Raw genomic sequence first — 22762 nt, forward strand, 5'->3', positions numbered from 1 at the left:
GGGCTCTTACAAAGCTGCTGAGGGCTCTCAAGCCGGACCCTCCTGTCTCAGCCTCACAAGTACTTGGAGTACAGCCATGTCCCCTGCAACAGCTGGGACAGTTCCTAGTCTTATCGTGAACATCAGTAGCACTGGATGTAAGCAGATGTTTCATTTTTCATAAAGTACTTTTTTTTTCCTTTATGAAGAAATTGTTCTGTTGTGGTGGTGGAGAAACCTAACTGGGGGCATAGTCAGAATCTTGTCTTTGTATCCTGTGGCTGCATTTTGATAGGTCTAGGTGTGCAATTATTTGTATGTACCCATTTTGGGACTGACTGTGATATTTCAAACTGAGGATTCATGTCTTATGTATATTTTAGAAATTTCTCCACCATTAATTTTTTATCTTAATTATGTTTTTTTTTTTCCTTTGAAATTCCAATTAGATGACTTTGGGTTCTCTGTCCTCCATCTCTGAAAACCTATTTGCAATTTTCCAGCTGTGGATAAAGCTGTGTTTTGGGACTTTTTCTTACACATATTTTGCAGTTCACAAATTTTCTATTCAGCCATATCTAATCTGACATCAAATATATTCAGTGAGTTTTAATTTCAGTAACTTAAAAATAAATTGATAAGTTCTATTTGGTTTATTTTTAACTCTGATCTGTTGAAATAGTCTTTTCCTCTCTTGTATTTTTAATTCCTTCTCTTGGGCCTTTAGAAGTTTTAAGGAGGGTTATTTTACAGCCAATAGCTCCAGTATCTGCAGTCAGGCTATGGTGCCAACTCAGGGGATGGTGTAGTTGGGCTCTGTGGGAATCCCAGTTGGTTCCTGTGGAGAATGCAGACCCCAGGAGGAGGACTTGAATTCACTCTGTCAGATGGCTTGAGGTTAATCTTATGCATTAGTATTTCTCCAATTAGAAAGTGGTATAAATGCATCTGACACAGTCAGGTAAGCCCAAGGCTTTAAGTTTTCAGAGGAGACCTCCTCCACTCCCACAGGAGGCGGCGGCCACAGGTGTCTTCTGTGTCACACCTCCTTCCGCCAAGGGCTGGGATGTGCAGGGGCCTCACGCACGAGGGGAGGGGAGCGTCCCAGCTCTCCAGGCAGCACACGGCCGAGCTCTGGCCCACAGGACCTCAGGGGCGGCAGAACAGCTCTTGGACGGATTTGGTTTCTGGTTCCCTTTCAGCTCCCAAGAAACCGAATTTCCTTCGGCTTATTTTCAGATCCCGACTCAAAATAACACGTTCTCACACAGGAGGCCACTTTCCCCTCTGCAGACAGACCGGGGACCCCTGCCCACGGTCACAACCCTCCCTCCGCTGTAACTATCTGCAGTTACAGAGTGCATTTATTTGTTTATTGCCGGTGTCATGTAACAGAGTGTGTTTATTTGTTTACTGCTTGTGTCTGCCTCCAGACTGCTGGTTCCAAGAGTGCAGGAATCACTGTACACCATACTATCCAATCTGGCACAGCAGAGAAATAAAATAAAGGCTTGCCAAATAACTCAAATCAATGTGTGTGGGCTGGAGGAGGGAGTGGATATTAATACATCAAGGGAAGTAAAGGGCTGGCAGGGAGAAGAAAGAAGAATCATTTAATTGTGCACATTTGGAAACTCTAAGAGATAAACTGCAAACCCCTGGGTAGCCACTTTCCATCTCAATCAAACCCTTGTTGTGCACCATTCTTGGTACTTTTTCTTTTAACTGGGATGTCGTGCTTAGATCTTAAGTATGTGATTGGATCATTTTGACAAATCCACACATCCGTGCAGCCCACGAGCCTGTTAGAATGTACAGCATTCCCATCAACCCCAAAACTTTCATCCTCCTTCCATATTCCTATCCCTAAAAACAACTTAGTCTGATTTCCACGCCTATTCTAGAATTTCATGTAAGTGTAATAAAAAAGGATGCACAATTTGTGTTTGGCTTTTAAGAAACCTCATCATATATTTGATACGTACCCACGATGTTGCAGGTATCGGTGTTCATGCCTTTTCTGTGTTGAGTAATATTCCATTATATGAACATACTTTTTTTAAGGTACTGGGGGTGGAACCCAGGGACATTCTACCTCTAAGCTACACCTCCAGTTTTATAGTCTCTTTATTTTGAAGCAGGTTCTCACTAAGTTGCAGAGGGCCTCACTAAGTAGCTGAGGCTGGCCGAGAACCCACAATCCTCCTGTCTCGGCCTCACAAGTACCGGGATTGCAAGAGTGCGCCACCGCGCCTGGCTGAACATGCCATTTTTCGCTTATCTATTTGTGTATTGATAAATATCTAGGCTCTTTCCAACTAATATGATTAGAGCTGCTGTGAAGATTCTTCTGCAAAGCTTTTTGTAGACATATGTTTTCATTTCTCTTGGATAAATAACCAGGAGAGTTGCTGGGTGGTAGAATAAATTTCTCCCATCTCAGCGAGGTTCTTGAGATTCCAGGTTGCTCCACATTCTCCCCAACACGTGGTATGAATTATTTTCATTGTGGCCATGCCAGTGGGTATACAGTGGCATCTCATTATGGCTGCCACTGGCATGTTCCCACTCTTAATGACACCAAGTATTTTTACGTGTACTTTCTGCCTCTTTGCGAATCTTCTTGTGAGCTGTTTGTTAACATCTTTGCCTTTTTAGAAAAGCTGGACTGTCTTTTACTCTGGAGGTGCGGGAATCCTTTGCCAGATCTCTGTGGAGAATATTTTCTTTTCAGGTTGTGATGTGTCTATTTACTTTTTAACAGTGTTTTATGATGAGCAAAGGATTTCATATTTGATAAGGACTAATAAATCAATTTTTTAAATGGTTTGTGAAAGTCTCTAAAATTTCTTCTAGTAGCTGTTTTTGGCTTTTATGTTTCTCTCTCTCTCTCTTATTTATTTATTTATTTGGTGGTACTGGGGTTTCTGGAAACCCTTCTACCTCTGGGCTATACTCCCAGACCTATTTTATATATATATATTTTATTTGGAAACAGGGTCTCTTAAGCCAGCGAGGGTGGCTTCGAACCTGCACGATCCTCCTGTCTCCGCCTCCCAAGCGCGGGGATTACAAGCGTGCGCCACCATGCCCGGCCACACTCTTATTTTTTGGGGTACTGGGTACTGAACTCAGAGGCATTTTACCTCTGAGCTGTACCAGCCCTATTTTATTATTTTATTTTGAAGCAGGGTCTCACTATGTTCCACAGAACCTCACTAAATTGTTGAGTCTGTCCTGGGACTTGCAATCCTCCTGTCTCAGATTCTTGAGTACCTGGGATTACAGGCACGTGCCGCCATGCCTGGACTGATTTTTTTTTTAATATTGTTAAGGATTTTTGCATCTACATTTAGGAGAGAATTTGGTCAACAATTCTGTTTTCTGGCCACAGCCTTATTGTTTTGATATAGGGTCAAAGTAGCCTAATAAAATGACTTAGTCATTCATTTATAAAAGAAAGAGAACATTATATTCTCCTCCGTAAACACCCTTTCCCTGCGGTGCCCGCTCCTCTGAATCTCTCCACCACTAGCTTTCTGAAGTCCTGCCAACTTCCTGCTCCGCTGGGGCCCTCTGTCCACTCACCACGTTTCCTGCTTCTGCGGCCAGCCTGGCGGCGTAGCGGGCTATGAGCCGGTGCTCCTCGTCCAGCCGGCTTGGACTGTCCAGGACACTGCCGAGGAGACAAAAGGTCAGCAGACGTCTACTAAGCAGCCCCGCCGCGCGCTCTGTCCTCAGGAAGATCACACAGGAGAAACTCATGAATAAGAAGAGCAGAGACAGAAGACATGAAGGCACCGACGGCTCCTCGTCAAAAGGGGGCTCGAGGTGGAGTGGCTGTGGGGCCGACCCTCCTCCGCGGCCAGCCCTCGCCATCCCAGGGCGCTGCTTCTTGGATAAAGGGCTGAGAAAAGATGGGGCCCCCACAAGGTCTGAGACGGGGGCTTCTAAGCAGATGTTTGGAAAATCTCGTGACTTTTTAGACCTAGATCTTGAACTCAAAAAGGCCAAGGGAAAACTACACCGTCATGAAAAAGAAAAGGGCTGAGCAAAGTATTCTTAGTACTAGCTGAGCAAAAGCGGGGGGTCCTGGGGGGGAGGGTGGGCCAGAGGTCTTGTAAAGATGGAGACGATTCCAAAGTAACAAACTTCACCTTTTAATGCTGCCTTCTCTTATTGTACCAGGCTTGTTCTATAGCTGGCCCCATCGTAGAGTGCATCGGTCCTCCCTCCCTCCCTCCTTCCCAGATGGGGTCTTGCTATGTTGCCCGGGTGGGGCTTGAATGTGCAATCTACCTGCCTCGGCCTCCCAGGTAGCTAGGATTACAGATGTGCACCAGCGTGCCCAGTTTAGTCTAAAAATTTAAAGACTCACTCGGATGGGATGTTAGACGACGTGGCATCTCCGTGAGTGTTCTGGAGTAGTGGCTAGCTCTGTGTTTATAACCAGCTTCTTTTTTTTTATTTTTTATTTTTTTTTTTTTGGTGGTACTGGGGTTCCTGGAAGCCCTTCTACCTCCGGGCTACACTCCCAGACCTATTTTTTATTTTTTGGAAACAGGGTCTCCTAAGCCAGCACGGCTGGCTTCGAACCTGCGCGATCCTCCTGTCTCCGCCTCCCAAGAGCGGGGATTACAAGCGTGCGCCACCATGCCCGGCTTATAACCAGCTCCTTTAATTCAGCACTTTCTGTCCACTGCTGTTTACCCCTGGCAGGGCAGTCCTAGGTTAACGTGGACGGTGGCTCCAGCATTCTCTTTGCTTCAGACAAGCAGAAGCTTTAGAATAATAGTGCACTGATGACTGACCACTGGAGTCTATTTTTATTTCTTTATTTGGAAACAGGTCTCACTAAGTGGTGGAGGGCCTCACTAAGTAGCTGAAGCTGGTCATGAACCTGCGGTCCTCCTGACTACATCTCTTCAATAAGAAACAACAAAAAGGAATGCTTAACAAGGCAAGTGGGTGCCACCAGAGGGGGGCTCGGCAGGGCACCCACGGGCTCCTCGTTTGGAGCTTTTTTTCCAGCATGTTCTGCTCCAGGACAGCCCGCGCTGCTTGTCATTTACACACAGTGTGGATGACGCGGCTGCTGTAACTGGCCGTGCTTTCTAACCAGAAACTAGACCCTTGTGTTAACAAGAGGCGTTAAGGTCAAAGAAAACTATTTGAGGGCAATTAGGAAGGCTCCTTATTCTTCTGTGTGAGCAGTCTTGCGTTTCCAAAGTGAGCCAGCCAGGAAACTTCTGACTTCCTCAAGGACGTGTGGGCTCAGTTCCTTGGACTGTGGATGAAGAAGCCACACGCTGACCTGCTGATCATGGCCAGCCAGGCCACTGGTGCTTGCTCAGGAGCCAGGTCCTAAGCCTCGGGACTTGAGCATCCTGGCTAAGCCTACCACAAACCTTGGTGGGCTCAGACACGAGGTAGCAGTCTCTGCCTTCATCCTGTTGCTATTTTTTTTTTTTTTTAACCATGGCAGGTTTTTTAAAATTTTTATTTTTGAAACAGGGTCTTGCTGAGTTACTGAGGCCAGCCTTGAACCCCCACGTCTCCTGTCTCAGCCTCCCAAGCACTGGGATTATAGGTATATGTAACCTGGGATTATAGGTATATGCCACCGTAGTTTAAACATTTGGCTTCCGCTCTAAGAATAGACGCCTCAGAGCAGCAGCTGAGGGTCACAAGTTGGCACCACGGCTCCCTTTGCTGCTGTGTGGTGGGAAGGACAGCTTTCGATGGTCTGAACTTCACCGGGCGCCCTCCTTGAGGAGTGGTGGAGGCATGGGCTGGAGTGGGCAGGAGGCCTGGGTCTCCCTGAATGTCACGGCACGTGGTCAGTAGTAACTCTTTTAATTATCAAATGTGTCTCCTTCCCAGCCCACGAGGGAGCATCATGTACCCAGCGTAACAGTGAACACTGCCATAGTAGTTTTGAGGGTAAAGGACGTGGGCTTCTGGAACACATACAGTTATTATAACATGAGGAGGTTTGCAAAAGGCCCTTAGGAGACGACGACCCAGTGCCACTGTTGAAAACCCGTGGTTTAAAACCAACCACGGGGGATTTCTGCTGACAGATCAGACATGGTAGAGATGGAACAGGGTGGCAGTATTGTGTGTGTGTGTGTGTGTGTAGTTCTGGGCACTGACCCGTGGCATTCTAACTCCAAACTACCTCCCCAGCCCAATTTTATTTTTATTTTGAAACAAGGTCTTGCTAGGTTGATGAGAGTCTTACTACTTGCTGAGGCTGTCCTTGAACCTGTGGTCCTCCTGTCTCGGCCTCCCAAATACTGGGATGACGGGTGTGCGCCACCATGCTCAGCAGGGCGATGGTGCTGAAATCCTCAAACTAGACACGGTGAGGTATCTGCTGTGGGTTGATTAGCCCTAAACGTGGAATGTCAGCTGAGAGATTTCATTATTGACGTAAGAACAGCAGGAAGTGGATGCACAGAACCCTCCGTGAACATTATGTCTTTCAGGCTGGAGATGTCCCAGAGATGTGCACACCTTTCAGTTATAATTGGAAATGACCAACCCCTCGGTGGAGGGGTGCGGGAGGCTTTCTACGTTTACGTAAGTGCCGGGCTCGGCAGGGCATCTCCGGCGTGGAAGCCGAGGCTTCAGCAATCATCTGAGCTCTGCCGTCGTCGCTGGCAGCTGCCCCAGGACAGCCTGACACACAAGCTTCTCCCTCCGCTCAGCCCTGGCCACCCGCCTGGTGCTGCCGGCTACCACTGACCGTGCGCAGTGCTGCAGGCGGGCCACATAGGAGGCTATCAGCGCATGCTCGTCGGCCAAGGGGCTGGACGCGTCCTGGCTACACTGTAACCTGGGAACGATGCGGGCAAGGACAGCGAGCATGACACAGAGGGAGAGATGAACATGGATTAAAACGAGCCAACGCAAAAGTAGAAACATAAAAACATAAGTCAAGATAACCAAAAGCCACGATGCGTAATGGGACACGGTGCTAGACCCCTGGGACTCCACCCCACTCATCCTTTGAACTCGAGTGGTCTTTAGGGTGGACCTACTAAAGGCAACTAAGTGACCCCCTAATGTAATGCTTTGCAGCTTGTCCACACTCACGAATTTTCAGTGTTGCCGGTCACTACTGGCTAATTTTTTTTTTTATGGTACTGGAGATGGAACCCAGGGACATTGCACCTCCAAACTACACCCCCAGCCCTATTTTTTATTCTCATTAGTTTTGAAACAGGGTCTCACTGAGCTGCAGAGAGCCTCACTAAATAGCTGAGGCTGTCCACGAACCGCGATCCTCTGGTCTCAGCCTCCCGAATGCTGGGATGATGAGCAGGAACCACCATCCCTGGCAGTTAAATATTTTTATTTCTATCTATCAAGATACTGCCTTTTGCATCAGTCTATTTTCTCTCATAAAATTGGTACTTTAATCAAACTCATTAGAATTATATCCAATTATAAGACAGCATTGTAAAGCTCTCATAGATATATGAAAGGTTTTTAAGCAAATATATATGCATATATATATATATATATATATATATATATATATATATATAATTTTTTTTTGGTGGTACTGGGGGTGGAACCCAGGGGCCTTCTACCTCCAGGCTATACTCCCAGACCTATTTTATATTTTATTTGGAAACCGTGTCTCGCTAAATTGCTGAGAGTATCACTCATTTTATACTTGAAACTTATTTTATACTATTTTTTAAACCCAGACACCTACTTTATACTTTTTTATTTGGAAACAGGGTCTCTTAAGCCAGCATGGCTGGCTTCAAACCTGCGCAATCCTCCTGTCGCCGCCTCCCAAGCGCGGGGATTACAAGCATGCACCACCACGCCTGGCTTTTTTTTTCTTTTTTTTTTTTTGTGGTACTGGGGATGAAACCCTTCTAACTCTGGACTACACTCCCAGACCTATTTTTTATATTTTATTTGGAAACAGGGTCTCTTAAGCCAGCGAGGCTGGCTTTGAACCTGCGCTATCCTCCTGTCTCCGCCTCCCAAGCGCGGGGATTACAAGCGTGCACCACGCCCAGCAACATTCTATAATTTAAAATTTTTTTTTTTTTTTTTTTTTTTTGGTGGTACTGGGGTTCCTGGAAGCCCTTCTACCTCCGGGTTACACTCCCAGACCTATTTTTTTTTATATTTTTGAAACAGGGTCTCTTAGGCCAGCGCCAGCGCGGCTGGCTTCGAACCTGCGCGATCCTCCTGTCTCCGCCTCCCAAGCGCGGGGATTACAAGCGTGCGCCACCACGCCCGGCTATAATTTAAAATTTTAAAAAATATATAAGCTGGGCGTGGTGGCGCACGCTTGTAATCCCCGCGCTTGGGAGGCGGAGACAGGAGGATTGCGCTGGTTCGGAGCCAGCCTCGCTGGCTTAAGAGACCCTGTTTGCACATAAAAAAGTTAAAAAATAAGTCTGGGAGTGTAGCCTGTGGGAGTGTATCCTAGAAGGGCTTCCAGGAACCCCAGTACCACCAAAAAAAAAAAAAAAAATATATATATATATATATATATATATATATATATATATATATATATATATAGTTAAAACTTGCACAAAACACAGAGAATGATCTAATTATTATTGCCTTTGTGTACTCATCACCAAACTTGAACAAGTATCAACATTTCATCAATCTTGTTCAATCAACTCCTTCAATTTTTTATGCAGTTAAAGGTGGATACAAGTCCTGAGAAAGTATTTCAACTGGGAACCCTTAAGCCTGTATATCTGTCACACAGAGGAAACATTTTACATGTTTTCAATATCATTATTGTGCTTAAAAATTTTAACCAAGGTTGGGCGTGGTGGCATTCGGGAGGCTGAGTGGGAGGATCGCACGGGTTCGAAGCCAGCCTCAGCTACTTAGTGAGGCTCTCAGCAGCTTAGTGAGACCCTGTTTCCAAATAAAATATAAAAAAATAGGTCTGGGAGTGTAGCCCAGAGGTAGAAAAGCCCCTGGGTTCCACCCCCAGTACCAAACACAAACAAAACAAGAATAAAAAATAGGGCTGGGGGTGTTGCTCAGAGGTAGAATGCCCCTGGGTTCCATCGCCAGTACAGAAAAAAAAAAATTTTTTTTGACCAAAGTGTTTTAATATCCCTGAACATCTGAAAATTCCTTCAAATCCTAAATAATGTTCCTTTCCAGTTAAAATCAAGGTCCAAACAAGGTCCTGCTTTGCAATTGGCTGATCGGCTTGTGTTTCTATGTAACTGACACATTTCTCTTTCTAATCCTATCCATTCATGATGCGTGTCTGTGGAAGCCAGGTCATCATGGAGAACTTCTGCCTTCTAGATTGGTTGTGAGGTGTCATTTAGCTCCTTTCTCTACCCCCGTTGTTAGATCTAGATAACTGATTAAAGTTTTTGCTCTTGTTTTATTTTGAAAAGTGGCAAGAATCTGTTTTGGTAATATTTTATACTTATAAATAAAAAAGGAAGCACAGAACAGGGTGGACTATAGATGCTAATTAGTGGCTTTGGACGTGATTGGTCATATATCTTTATTATATCTTTTAATTTTCTACCTAGTGGTTTTAGCATTTATTGATGATTTTAACCTAAAGTCATTATTTGGTTAGGGGTTGTAGAATGTTAATTTTCCTAATTTTATCATCCTTTCTGCAATTGTTCCTCTATTTTATCTTGATATCAAGAAAGTCAAAACAAAGGCTGACATTTTTCATTATTTAACAAAATTTAGAGCAGTGAGCTGGTGCCACCATAACCTCCGATGGTTATCCATCAATCTTCTTATTATTGTTATGAACTCATATTTTTATGTATCTGAAGAGTTTCATTCCATTTCACTCTTTCCATGGACTTTAAGATGGGGGTCTCCCTATGTTGCCCAGGCTGGTCTCAAATCTGTGGGCTCAGGTGACGCTCTGGCCTGAACCTCCCAAGTGGCTGGGGCTGCGCACACACCCACGCCCGGCTCCATCATCTTTCTGATGCTCATTGTCCAGCCCTTGGCCAGCGGAGGACGCTGTATGGAAGCTTCTGTGTTCTTTAACACATACATATACCTTATTAGCTTCTTCATTTTTAAAAATAATAAGATAGCCGGGCGTGGTGGCGCACGCTTGTAATCCCCGCACTTGGGAGGCTAAGACAGGAGGATCACACAGGTTCGAAGCCAGCCTCAGCAACTTAGTGAGGCTCTCAGCAACTTAGTGAGGCCCTGTTTCCAAATAAAATATAAAATGGGTCTGGGAGTGTAGCCCAGAGGTAGAAAGCCTCTGGGTTCCACCCCCAGTACCACCAAAAAAAAAAAAAAAAAAAAAAAAAAAAAAAAGATGCTTTATTTTGTCCTGTATATAGCCTGCTTGAGACTTGAAACTAACCACTCCTCCCCAAACTAGTGGTTTCCTTTAGTGGGAAAGAGTATTAGGGTACAGGTTATTTCTATGTCTCTGTTTGTAAAAACTTTTTCAGTGGCTAGAGCTAGGGAATTTGCTTTTTATTTGGTACTGGTGATTGAACCCAGAAGCATTGTACCTGTGAGCTATAAACCCAGCCCTATTTTATTTTTATTTTGAAACAGGGTCTCACTAAGTTGTGAAGGGCCTCACTAAATTGTTGAGGCTGGCCTTGAACCTTAGATCCTCCTGTCTTAGCCTCCTAAGTACTGAGATTATAAGTGTGCACCACCGCGTCTGGCTAAATTTATGTATTTTAGAAAGAAGAAAAATAAATGAATTATTTTAATACTTGCAAGGTGCTCTCCCACTTTGCCCTGACGTGCGGTGTTTTTAGTGAGGTCATCAATATTCTCATATTTGTTATTCTGTATGTAATGTGTTTTTTTTCTCTAGCTGCTTTTAGTATATTCTCTTTCTCTCTGGTTTTCTGCAAATTGATTCTGATGTGTCTTGATATAGTTTTCTCTCTACTTATCTTGCTTGTAATTTGTTGAACTTTTTTTTGTATCTGTAGCTTTATAGGTTTTTACCACATCTGAAGTTTTTTTTTTTTTTTTTTTTTTTAAGGTTTGGGGATGGAACCCAGAGGCATTTGACCTCCAAGCTATACCCCCTGCCCAATTTTTTATTCTTTAATTTGAAACAGGGTCTAAGTTGCAGAGGACCTAAGTAGCTGAGGCTGTCCGTGAACCACAATCCTCCGGTCTCAGCCTCCCGAATGCTGGGATTACAAGTGTGCACCACCACGCCCGGCTTGGGAATGGCCTAGGAAGATTTGAGAAAGCTATGATTATTAATATATTTCAAAAATTGGGTGAGGAAGCCAGGATTACAGGTGGTGCACACTTGTAATCCCCAAGCTTGGGAGGCGGAGACAGGAGGATCGCGCAGGTTCGAAGCCAGCCGCGCTGGCTTAAGAGACCCTGTTTCCAAAAATAAAAAATAAGACTGGGAGTGTAGCCTGGAGGTAGAAGGGCTTCCAGGAACCCAGTACCACCAAAAGAAAAAAAAAAAATTGGGTGAGGGGCAAATCTGTGCAAGGACTTGGTTTCTGCCTAAAAGCAGGCAGCTATTCCAATGTAAATTAACATAGCTAAAAGTAATTAACAAGTCATTAGGAGAGAACTAGGCCTTTCTCCATCTAAAGACAGATCTTAGGAGAGCAGAACTAGGCCTTTCTCTATCTAAAGACAGATCACATGCTAAGCCAGCTAAGATGGTAGGAGGGGTCGACACCTTCATGAAAGGAGACACTTTGCCACACCTTGCTGGGGGAGGTACCTCACAGGATAAGGGGAGGTACCTTACAGGGACATTCACCACGTCAGAATTACGCAAACAAGATAGAGGTCATGGGTATAAAAATTCCGGTCCAGTGCTGTGTCTGGGGAGTGGTGAGTTGGATGATAAAATGATGAATTTATATTGTTAACTTTTTTGATTTCTCGTCTTCTACTAAAGAAACTGGCAGTCAGTTAATTTAATTGTGAATCAGATTGAGACTCTTGAAGTTTAAGTTTCATTAGCACAGGTCTAAAGCAACCTGCTCCTAATTTTCATGCTGCTCCTAAGGTGTGGCTTTCCTGGGGGTCTTCATTGAAAGTCCAAAGCTTTCAATGATGTCTCTTTACTCTGGCTGGTTGGAACTCAAAAGTTTAACTGTTCAACTTTCAAGTCCCCATGATTTGTTCTTTCCTAGAGAGTGTCCTTGCCAGGTCTAGTGAAGTCTCCCTGTATGCAAATACAGCTTCCTTCTCACAAGACTCGGGGAGACCCCTCTGCAGATTTATGGAGCTCTTCCTCCTCTCTGGTGTTCTGCTGGGAAGCTTCAGTCTCCCTGAAGTTGGATTTCTATCTCCTTTTTGCAGAAGATAGCCTTGCTCTGCACATCCAGCACTGGAGTTTGGGCAAATGCCTCAAGGCAGGATGCCAGAGCAATCAGGGCTGCTCCCTTCTCCTCCTCAGGGATCAGCCCACACCACCTAGCACCTACTTTCTGAAAATAACTGCTTCGTATGCTCAGACCAGTTGTAGTTAGTAGTGGGAGTGCCAATCTGATGCCAGTTACTTCACCACAACAAGAGTAGGAGCCCGCCCTCTAGTAATACATTACCTTTGTAAATATATCAGCCGCTCTTAAAGTGGAAATGAATGAAACATATCTGCATCTCCATGGCAGACAGAGTGAGAAGAACTACTACTTAACTCTGTAGGTCACTAAAAGAACTTTAGAGATTACTCAGATATAAGAGGTGACTGGGAGGTTTTGAAAAGAAGTGAGGAGGCCGGGCATGGTGGCGCACGCTTGTCATCCCTGCGCTTGGGAGGCGGAGACAGGAGGATCGCGCAGGTTCAAAGCCAGCTGTACTGGCTTAGGAGACCCTGTTTCCAAATACAAAAGTATAAAATAGGCCTGGGAGTGTAGCCCGGAGGTAGAAGAGTTTCCAGGAACCCCAGGACCACCAAAAAAGAAGTGAGGAATGATATGCTTTATATTTTATTAGGATAATCTACTCTCTGGGAAGTAGACTGCAGAGAACAGAGGAAGGAGCAGCTAATTAGAAGATTACTATAACATCTCAGAGGAGAGGCAGGGACACTAGAAAATAGAAAGAACAGAAGAGGTAAGGAACGGTCGGCTCGTGAACAGGACAAGTTTTGTTTTTTAATAGTCTACTAAGAGATCTAATTGAAGAGATCTAAGAATCAGTTTAGATGGGTCTAAAAGAATGAATCAAGATTTTTACTGAGCATTAAAGAATAAAATTGCCATTAACTGAGACGGGGAAGAAAACAGGAGGAGCAGGTTTGGCTGCAGAAGACTAAGAACTCCCTCTGGAACATGAAAATTGTGAGATAGCATATTAAACATCCACGTACAAGTACTGCTTAGGAGCAGATACATGAAGTCAAAGCCCCAGGAAAGAAAGCTCTGAGCCAAAAAAATGAGTTTGGAAGTTACCAGTATGCAGAAAGCATTCCGGTCTGCAGGTAGACGAGACAGCGGGGTGAGTGGGTACGTGCTGCAGGCCGGCGGCATGGTGAACTAACTACCATCTGAAGTTCAGAGGTGTGAAATGGTAGCAAAGGAGCCCGTGCAGGATGGAAGGAGGAGGAGAGACCAGGTGGGAAAGCGTCTCAAGAAAATGGGAGGATGGTCTGCGCCAAATGCCACTCGGCGTGCAAGGAAGACTTAGTGCCGTGGAAGCCATGGGGCTCCGACAGCAGAGTCCTGGCAGAGTAACAGGAAGTCAAGGTCTGACTGGGGGGTGTTCCAAATGGATGACAGAGCAGAAACAGAGGACACTACAGGTCACTTTCAAGAATTTCATCTGAAATGGGAAGGAGAGATAGAGGCAGCTGGAGGGGAAACTGAGGCCCAGGCAAGACTTTTTTTTGGTGGCACTGGGGTTCCTGGAAGCCCTTCTACTTCCGGGCTACACTCCCAGACCTATTTTATATATATTTTTTTAAAATTTGGAAACAGGGTCTCTTAAGCCAGCGCGGCTGGCTCTGAACCAGCGTGATCCTCCTGTGTTTGCCTCCCAAGCATGGGATTACAAGCGTGCGCCACCACGCCTGGCTCAGGCAAGACTTTTTTAAAGGAGAAATTTGTAGGTTGACAGGAGAGATATAGTTGAGGTGGGGTAAAATGATAACAGAGGAAACAGAAAGGACAACTGTTTTATCAGACATTGTTAGCCGTGACAATGATCCAGTCGGCCATGAGCCTTTGGAGAGCCGGCCTGTGCTGGGGAAGGGGCAGGCGAGGGGAGGCGAGGCAGGCCTCCGGGAGTTTTCTTTCTGATTGCTTCTTTCTCAGTGAAATAGAGTTGCAACAATCTACTAAGCTTCGTGTTAGGTTTATAGGAAGTCTGCTGTTCATAACTAGTGTTATTTGCCAGATAATTAAGGATCTAGATCAAAATGAAAGCCATTTCAGTTGCCTGTAATAGCTAAGGATAGCAAGTGCCCATGAATTTTGTGATAATTCTGTTTGGGGATAGGGTGGTGTGATGGTCTACTCACATACACAGTTGTGTCTGTTTTTCCAGACTTATTTTTTCAATTTAAACTTCTTTCTTTCTTTCTTTCTTTCTTTCTTTCTTTCTTTCTTTCTTTCTTTCTTTCTTTCTTTCTTTGGTGGTACTGGGGTTCCTGGAAGCCCTTCTACCTCTGGGCTACACTCCCAGACCTATTTTATTTTTGGAAACAGGGTCTCTTAAGCCAGCGCATCTGGCTTCGAACCTGCGCGATCCTCCTGTCTCTGCCTCCCAAGTTGGGGGGAGGGGTATTACAAGCGTGCGCCACCATGCCCGGCTAAACTCCTTTCTTTTTTGATAAAAATAAAAACATACAACTGCCAACTTATAAATAGGTTTGTTTTAGAAACTGATTTTTCTAAAGCAATGTCAGTTGTTTACAATTCAGAATATATTTTCCTATAAAAACAATAATTATTCTATTTTTAATATTTCAAATGTCAATTCGATCCATAAAAGTAGATAATTTTCATGCCTAAATATACAACAGTTCTGATGGAAACTGGGCATTTTAAACGATGTATGGGGACTCTAAGGGGCAGCAGACAGAGATGGGGACACCATGGTGCTGACCCAGGCGGGCTGCTGCCCTCCTGGTGCTAAGTGCTTAGTAGAAAAACACACGGCCACACAATAAATATGACACTGCAGGATCAGGGTGTTATGGCGACAGGAACGTCTTCCTCTCCCTAGCATCATAACACTTATTTTACCCTAACAGAATTTTATCTAGTCAGGGAGATCAGCAGAAAGTCTGGGGAGTGAGCCCTGGGCGGGAGGAGGGAGGCGGAGGGGCTGTGGCCAGGTGGATCCAGGCACTCCTCCCTCCAGGCACCTGCTGGGCATGAGGCCTGAGGGACTGGTGGGGTCTAAAGCTGTTTCTGATAATACACTTCCCAGACTACCTCCTCCATAGCTCCCCTGGCCTGAGTTAGACTGGGAACAGGGCTTGGGAATTTGCATCCGTAACAAGCTTGCATGTGCTCTAGAAGGTGACCATGCCTTGTGGTTTCCAGTGGCGACAGGCACATGTGGGGACAAGTAGTGACGGAGGGAGGAGTGGAGGGCTGGTGTGCGCCCCGCCCTGCGGGGTGAATTCTTCACCATGTTGGAGGCTGCAGAGTGCAGCAGTCGAGGGCATGGGCCTTGGGCTTCAACCACATCCTGATACTTAGTCACTGTGTGAACCTGGACAATAACCATTTCCCCTTAGTTCCCTCCTCCGTAAAATAAGAATAACAACTTAAAGTCTACCTCATTTCTATTTACTTAATAGGGTATTAGGAGAATTGGGTAAAGTTCTATCAATAAAACATCTAGCATACATACTACAGTAGTCATTAGCAATACGATACCTGAGATCTATCAGATTGTGTGTGTGTGTGTGTGTGTGTGTGTTGCTGGGGATAGAACTCAGGGACATTCTACCTCCAAGGCCTATTTTATTTTTAACTTGAAAACAGGGCCTCACTAAATTGCTGAGGCTGGCTTTGAACCTGTGATTCTCCTGTCCCCACCTCCTAAGCACTGAGATTACCAGCATGTGCCACCATGCTCAGCTATCAGACTATATATATATATATATATATATATGGCCTACTCTTAGAATAATTTTACAAGAAAGATAAATTGTAATACCTTTATTTTGACACAGGGCCTCCCAGTTCTACATGTTCAGCCCTGACCTCTCCCTGGCTCCAGAATTCTGTATTTGATGGATCTCCAATCTAACATCAAAACAGGACTTTTGGTTCTCCTATTCAACTTCCTCACCTCCTTTCTGCAGACTGACCAGTTTACGTAAAGGACGTCACATCCCCCAGCCATGAAGCCCAACACGAGACCTCTTGGTTCTCTTTACCTGCCACCCACGTCCGGTTCATCAGCACGTCCTGTGGCTCTAATCTTCTCCCCACCTCACTGGTGCCGTAGCCATGCTTCACTTAGATGATGCCAACAGCCTGTTTTTTTTCACAGTGCTAGGGATTGAACCCAGGACCTCATGCCTGCTAAGCAAATGCTCTACCACTGAGCCTTATCCCCAGCCCTTTTTATTTTGTTTTGAGACAAGTTCTCACTCCGCTCCTCCTCCCTCAGCCTCCCACAGAGCTGGGATTAGGGGTATGCGCCACTGTGCTCCCTCTAACAGTCTCTTGGCTAGTCTTTCCTCTACCATTCTTTTCCTCCAGAGCTGACTTTTTACTCTGCATAGAGTGATCTTCTATAATAAACCAGCATTGGGTTGATGAAAATTGTTCTAAAATTGGTTGAGGTGCTGGTTATTCAACTGCATGTACTAAAACCACTGAATTATACACTTTGAGCAGATAAATTATACAGTGCGTGAATGACATCTCAATCAACCTGTTTAAGAAATAAGCCAGGGGTGGTGGCACATGCTTGTAATCCACATGCTTGTAATCCCAGCTTTTGGGAGGCTGAGACAGGAGGATTGCCATTTGCGGCCAGCCTCAGCTACTTAGGCCCTTTGCAACTCTGTGAGACCCTGTTTCAAAATAAAGAATAAAACATAGGGCTGAGGGTGTCGCTCAGAGGTTTCATCCCCAATACCACAAAAAAAAAAAAAAAAAAAAAGAAAGAAGGAAAGAAAGAAAGAAAGGAAGGAAGGAAGAAATAAATCAGCAAGGCAAGATGGTGCACAGTGCATGCCTGTAATCTGAGTACTTAGGAGGCTGAGACAAGAAGATCATAGGTTCAAGGACATCCTCAACTCTCAGCAACCAAGCAAGACCCTATTTCAAAATAAAACATAAAATAAGGTGGGGGCTGTAGCTTGAACTTAGAACATCCCTTGGTTCAGTCTCCAGCACCACACAAAATATAAGGTTCTGGACTAATAATTTTTAAAGTGCTACACATGGTAGTAGGAATGAGCAAATAGGTCATGGCTATTGGTTGGCAAGAGTCGGGCTTCTCACTACTAGAGAGGGAAGTCACACACAGCCAGGAGAATGACTATGGGGGACCATGTGATACTGGATTATGGCCAGAAACCTAAGTTTAATTCAGGTGTAGCTTGATGCAGACACACGCACCAATAGATAGATGATGTTAGACTTGTATGTAGACAGATGCTGATTTCTTTTTTTTGTTGTTGTTCTAGGGATTAAACCCAAAGGCGTTCTACCTCTGAGCTATACTCCTAGCCCTTCTTATTTTTTTATTTTGAAACAGGGTCTTGCTGAGTTGCTAAGGCTGACTTTGAATCTGTGATCCTCCTATCTCAGCTCCAAGTACTGGGATCAGATATTGATTTCTAATGCCATTCTCCAATAAAAATAATCAGGGTTAGGGCAGAGAATATACAAAAACTTAGAGCACGTTATAATCCCAGAAAATAAGGTAGTGCTCAAAAAACAAAATGAAGAAGGTATATGAAAGGGACACAGGGCCCAAGCTGAGGGAGGTTCTGGTGGCCAGAGTTGGAACAATTTCAGTAATAAAGTAATGTAGTATCAGATATAATCCAAAGTAAAAATAAATATCTGAATCCAAACTAATACAAAAGACTGAATAAAGAAATGGATGGGAGACATATAGAGGATGTGGGTATTACCCCCTCCAGGGGGTAAAGATGAACTTTCCGTCCTCTACTCCCCAAGCGTGTGGACTGTGCTTAGTGACTTGCTTCCAAAGAATAGAGCAAGAAAAGAGTGAAGAGACCTTGGGCAGGGGAGCAAGGCTAAGATTCCCAGGGACGAGTCCTTCTGAGAAGGGCACTTCACCTCTGAAGTGGTCTTCCCTGAACCCACCCCCATCTACCCATGAGAAAACCATGAAAGGCCTTCTACAAAATGTCTGGCCAGCACTCTTCAAAACTGCCGAGGACAAAAAAGCAAAGAAAAACTAAGAAACCATCGTGGGTTGGAGGATACGGCCAAGGTGACACGATAACTAAATGCGATGTGCTGTTCTGGGACAGAAAAAAAGACGTTAGTAGACAAACTAGTGCAATGTGACTAAGGTCTGGAGCTGTGCTTAATGGTGAGGTCCCGACGTCGGTTCTTGGCCGTGCTTTACACCAAGGCAACGTTAAGCTGTCAGTATTAGAGGAAACAGAGCGAAGAACAGGTGGTGACTTGTACTATCTTGACAACTTTTCTTTAAATCTGAAACTATTGCAAAATAAAGTTTATTAATCTTTTAAAAATCATATCCCCTACATGAGTTGGCCCCTAACCACCTCTCTTAACTAGCTCCCTCCTGCTGATCCCTCTGACCCCTGAGCCTCAGCCACGCCGGCCTTTACACCCCAGGACAACACCAGGCTCATGCCCACAAGGGGACCTGCATTCCTTCTCTTCTTGCAACTTCCCTCCCTCGATTCTGCGTGGCTTTCTTTTCCTCACAACATTCGCTTCCTGATCAAACGTTACCTCTTCAGGGTCCTTCCCTGACCCTCCAACCTAAAATCTAAGCTCTCTACCCTGTTTGTGATCGATTTTTCTGCATAGTACTTATCACTTCTCTTTATTATATTAATCAATTATTATTTTTCTCTTCTCCACTATAATGGAAGCTACATGATAAATCACCATGTCCTAGGATAATACCTGGTACATTTAGGTGCACACCTAATATTTGTTGAATTAATAAATTATTTCTAAAGAAAAGATAATTAACTACCTCTACAGAGGGACACAGGGAGTTCACACAACAGGTGGGTGACAAGGGAGGACCGTGGAGCCCCGGCCTATTTGACTTTGAGCCCATGCTCCTCATGCCGTACTAAGTTTTCTTCTCTAGAAGGTGAAAATGGAGTTGACAGTAGCGGTAGGAACAAACATGTAGTGGTGGCCCAGAGAGCAGGTCTCCTGAGTGTGAGTGGCCCAGGCAGGAAGCCCTGGGCTGGGCAGCTGTCAGTTCGGGAGTACACTAGTAATTGATGGTTGTAACAGGGAGTTGATCTACACTTGGGTGATGTGCTATTTGAGGCAGAGGTTTGGACTGAATTGATAGGTAAAGATGAGATTTCCTGATGGTATCTCAATTTTTACATTTGTAACATAAGTAAAACTATAGAATTTGGGGATTATCACAAAGTAGTGCTATTAAAGAATTGAAGATGATAATGGTTTCCAACTCTTTCTGTTCAGTGAGAATAATTCTAACAACCTTTGTTTCAGAGTGTTACCCATTTAGGAACTGACCTCTGAAGAAGACCAAAGCATCATCACAATGACCTTTAATGTAGGGTGGAGCTTAGTAGGACAATTATCTACTGATACTGTCTTCTCCCAGTTACTGATTACCAGCTGCTCTCTGAATCAGAGTGTCTATCCTGCTACACTCCTGAGCTTCTCAGGAACTCACTGGCCGCACTGATCTTTCCCAATACCAGGCTCATGGGCGTGCTGAAGAGCTGATAGACTCGATGCCATAGTTGATGGTCTAAATTTCAGAGAAGCCAAAACATGTACTTCTGGTTTTTCCTACTATAATAACCAGAAGGAGAAGCTACAAATGAAACACATATAAAGGTCTACTAAACCTGCTGTAATTGGATTTAATTATTTTCTATGTTGAGTTCAATAATGAACCACAACATGCTCATTTCTTTCTTTCTTTTTTTTTTTTTTTTTGCGGGTCTGGAATTGGAACCCAGGGGCACTTAACCTCTGAGCTACACCCCCAGCCCTATTTTTTATTCTTTATTTTGAAACCGGGTCTCACTGAGTTGCAGAGGGCCTCACTAAGTAGCCGAGGCTGTCCGCGAACCGCGATCCTCTGGTCTCAGCCTCTCGAATGCTGGGATTACAAGCGTGCGCCACCACGCCCGGCCAACATGCTCATTTCTAAAGCACCATTTACGGGCTGTGAAATTCTGAGTCTACTAAGGAAGCGTGTCTTCAGAGCCACATCTCATCTCTTTAACATCCTTATCCTCAGCCCAAGAACACCGAAATGCTAGTTTCCTCAAGCATCTAGATAGTAAACATTCTGGGCTTTGTTGGCCATAGCATTTTTGTTGTAATTACTCAACTGCCATTGTAGGGAAAGTGGCTGTGAACATATGTACACGAAGAGACATGGCTGTGTTTCAATAAAACTTTGTTTACAAAAAAGAGGCTGCAGTTCGACAATTCCTGCCCTGTACAGACCGTGTAATGGCTCAAGAGTATTCAAAGCCAGAATCAGAATCATACCTGCGCATCATACCAATGTCTAAGCAGAGTGCTGAATTTTTCTTATATTCCTGAATTTGGGTCAATGTTAGGAACTAAAGAGGCTGAACGCCACACTAACAAGGCCACTCTGATTCCAAATGAGTTGTGAAGGTCTTCTGTGCCTGAGCTGAATTTTAGGTGGCCCTAGAGAGTCACTGTGATATTGGTGAGGAGCTAATGACGATCGCTGTGCTCTTCCCATGGGCATAACCCAGGGAAGAGAAGCTCTGGTTTAGCACACCTTTCTTCCTGGCAAACACCGCCTCTAACAGGACCACTCCTGGTTGCAATATGCTGGCTTGCATTGTTCTCACCAGACTCGTAGATGTCAACATGGCCACGTGGATCTCAGGTGTTTGATTTGGTGTAGCAGGCCAAGGCCTACAAAATGACAGAGGACCATGGCCCCAGAACAGGAATTTCGAAGCTTGGCAAGTAACTGGCCTTGGTGGTTTAATCAGAGGTCAAAGTGAGATCGACAAAGCCAAAGTTTAGGAAATAGGCCGGAATGGGCAGCTGAGTCAAAGGTCAACACAAAGCCAAGCAGCTCCTGGTGTGAACATGGCCCCACTGCCTGTAACCACAGTTCCTGTCTTTGGAGCTCAGGATGGTATTCTTTTATTCTTGGTTGATGATATAGTATCTAATGTGGTTATTTTAGAAAACAGGTATAATCTCTAAAGCATTTACCTAGGAGGTCAGAGACCAGGATAACGAATTACCCTGTAAGGATAAACTGTAAATGCAGATGTTCACTGAGGTCATGGTTAGAATTCTGCCTGGGAGGGAAAACCGAACTGTCTCAGAGAGCAGCCATATAGTATCTAGTTGTACTGAATTTTCCAAGGTCAGGGATCTACTACATGCCAGAACCTTGACTGGTTGCTGAAACAACAGAGATAAACTGACAAATGTGGTTCCATCTCTTGGCACACACAGTCTCGTAGAGGACACTGACACTGATCAAGAGTTTGTCAGGGTGGTATGTTATGAAAGGGCCTTTTGAAGATGCCACCAAAAGAAGACTGCTTCATCTAGGAAGTCAGGAAAGTCCTCCCTTGGAGAATGACGCTGAAGTTAGAGCTTAGAAGGTGAGCAGGTGTGAGTGGGGACTATGGATGGAACGGTCCCCGCAAAGAAAGAGCATGTGCAGGAGCCTGGGTGGAGGACTCGCGGTCCATGTTGGGTGCTAAAAGGGCTCTAGCACAGCTGACGCTGGAAGAGAACAAGTTGGAAGGGGAGGTGGGGCTCAGGCTGACAATTATAAAAGATCTGACAATCCATATTAAAGAACTAGCATTCTGCAAGGTGTGCTGGCGCATGCCTGTAATTCCAGGAACTTGGGAGGCCGGGCAGGGAGACTGCAAGTCCAAGGTCAGCCTTCACATCTTGGACTTGTCTCAACTCAAAATAAAAAATAGAAAAGTCTGGGGCATAGGTCAGCAGTAGGACACCCTGGGTTCAATCCCCTAGTACTACACACATACCAAAACAAAACAAAAGAAAAATATTCAAGCCAAAACAAAAATACAACAGCGACAACAACAAAACTAGCATTTCTCTCAGATACCATGCGATGCTCCTGAGCTTTAAGCAGGGGACTGTCATGATCTGATTCGTGCTTTTGAAGGATGACTCTGAATATAGAAAGCAGACTAAAGGGAAGGCAAGAAGCTCAGTATCGAAGGGCTGCTGGGTGGCTCTTGCTGGCCTGTACTAGAGCACAGAAGGGAATGGTGGGGTGAAGAGAAATTCAGAGGCAAAAAGCAGCAGTGAATCAGTGAGTCATAAACATTTGTCAAGCCGGGCGTGGTGGCGCACGCTGGTAATCCCCGCGCTTGGGAGGCTGAGACAGGAGGATCACGCAGGTTCGAAGCCAGCCTCAGCTACTCAGTGAGGCTCTCAGCAACTTAGTGAGACCCTGCTTCCAAATAAAATAGAAAATAGGTCTGGGAGTATAGCCCGGAGGTAGAAAGCCTCTGGGTTCCACCCCCAGAACCACCACCAAAACAAAAATTTTTGTGAAGTCATCAAATTGTACACTTAATTGGTGAATTTTGTTTTATGTAAATGATAAATCAATAAAAATGGAAAAAAAAGTGCTG

General features: G+C 44.8%; 1 protein-coding gene across 1 annotated transcript in view; it reads right to left on the minus strand.

Moving 5' to 3' along the window:
* Positions 1–22762, minus strand: part of DTNB (dystrobrevin beta) — a gene marked incomplete at both ends in the record, with an annotated part of 203282 nt that overhangs the window by 41621 nt on the left and 138899 nt on the right. The window contains 2 exons of the mRNA XM_080711332.1: positions 3568–3655; positions 6731–6820. Of these exons, the coding sequence (XP_080567458.1) occupies positions 3568–3655; positions 6731–6820 (178 nt within the window). The remainder of the gene's footprint in view (positions 1–3567; positions 3656–6730; positions 6821–22762) is intronic.

This window comes from Muscardinus avellanarius (assembly GCF_963383645.1).
Source record: "Muscardinus avellanarius genome assembly, chromosome: 15".
Classification (NCBI taxonomy): Eukaryota; Metazoa; Chordata; class Mammalia; order Rodentia; family Gliridae; genus Muscardinus; species Muscardinus avellanarius.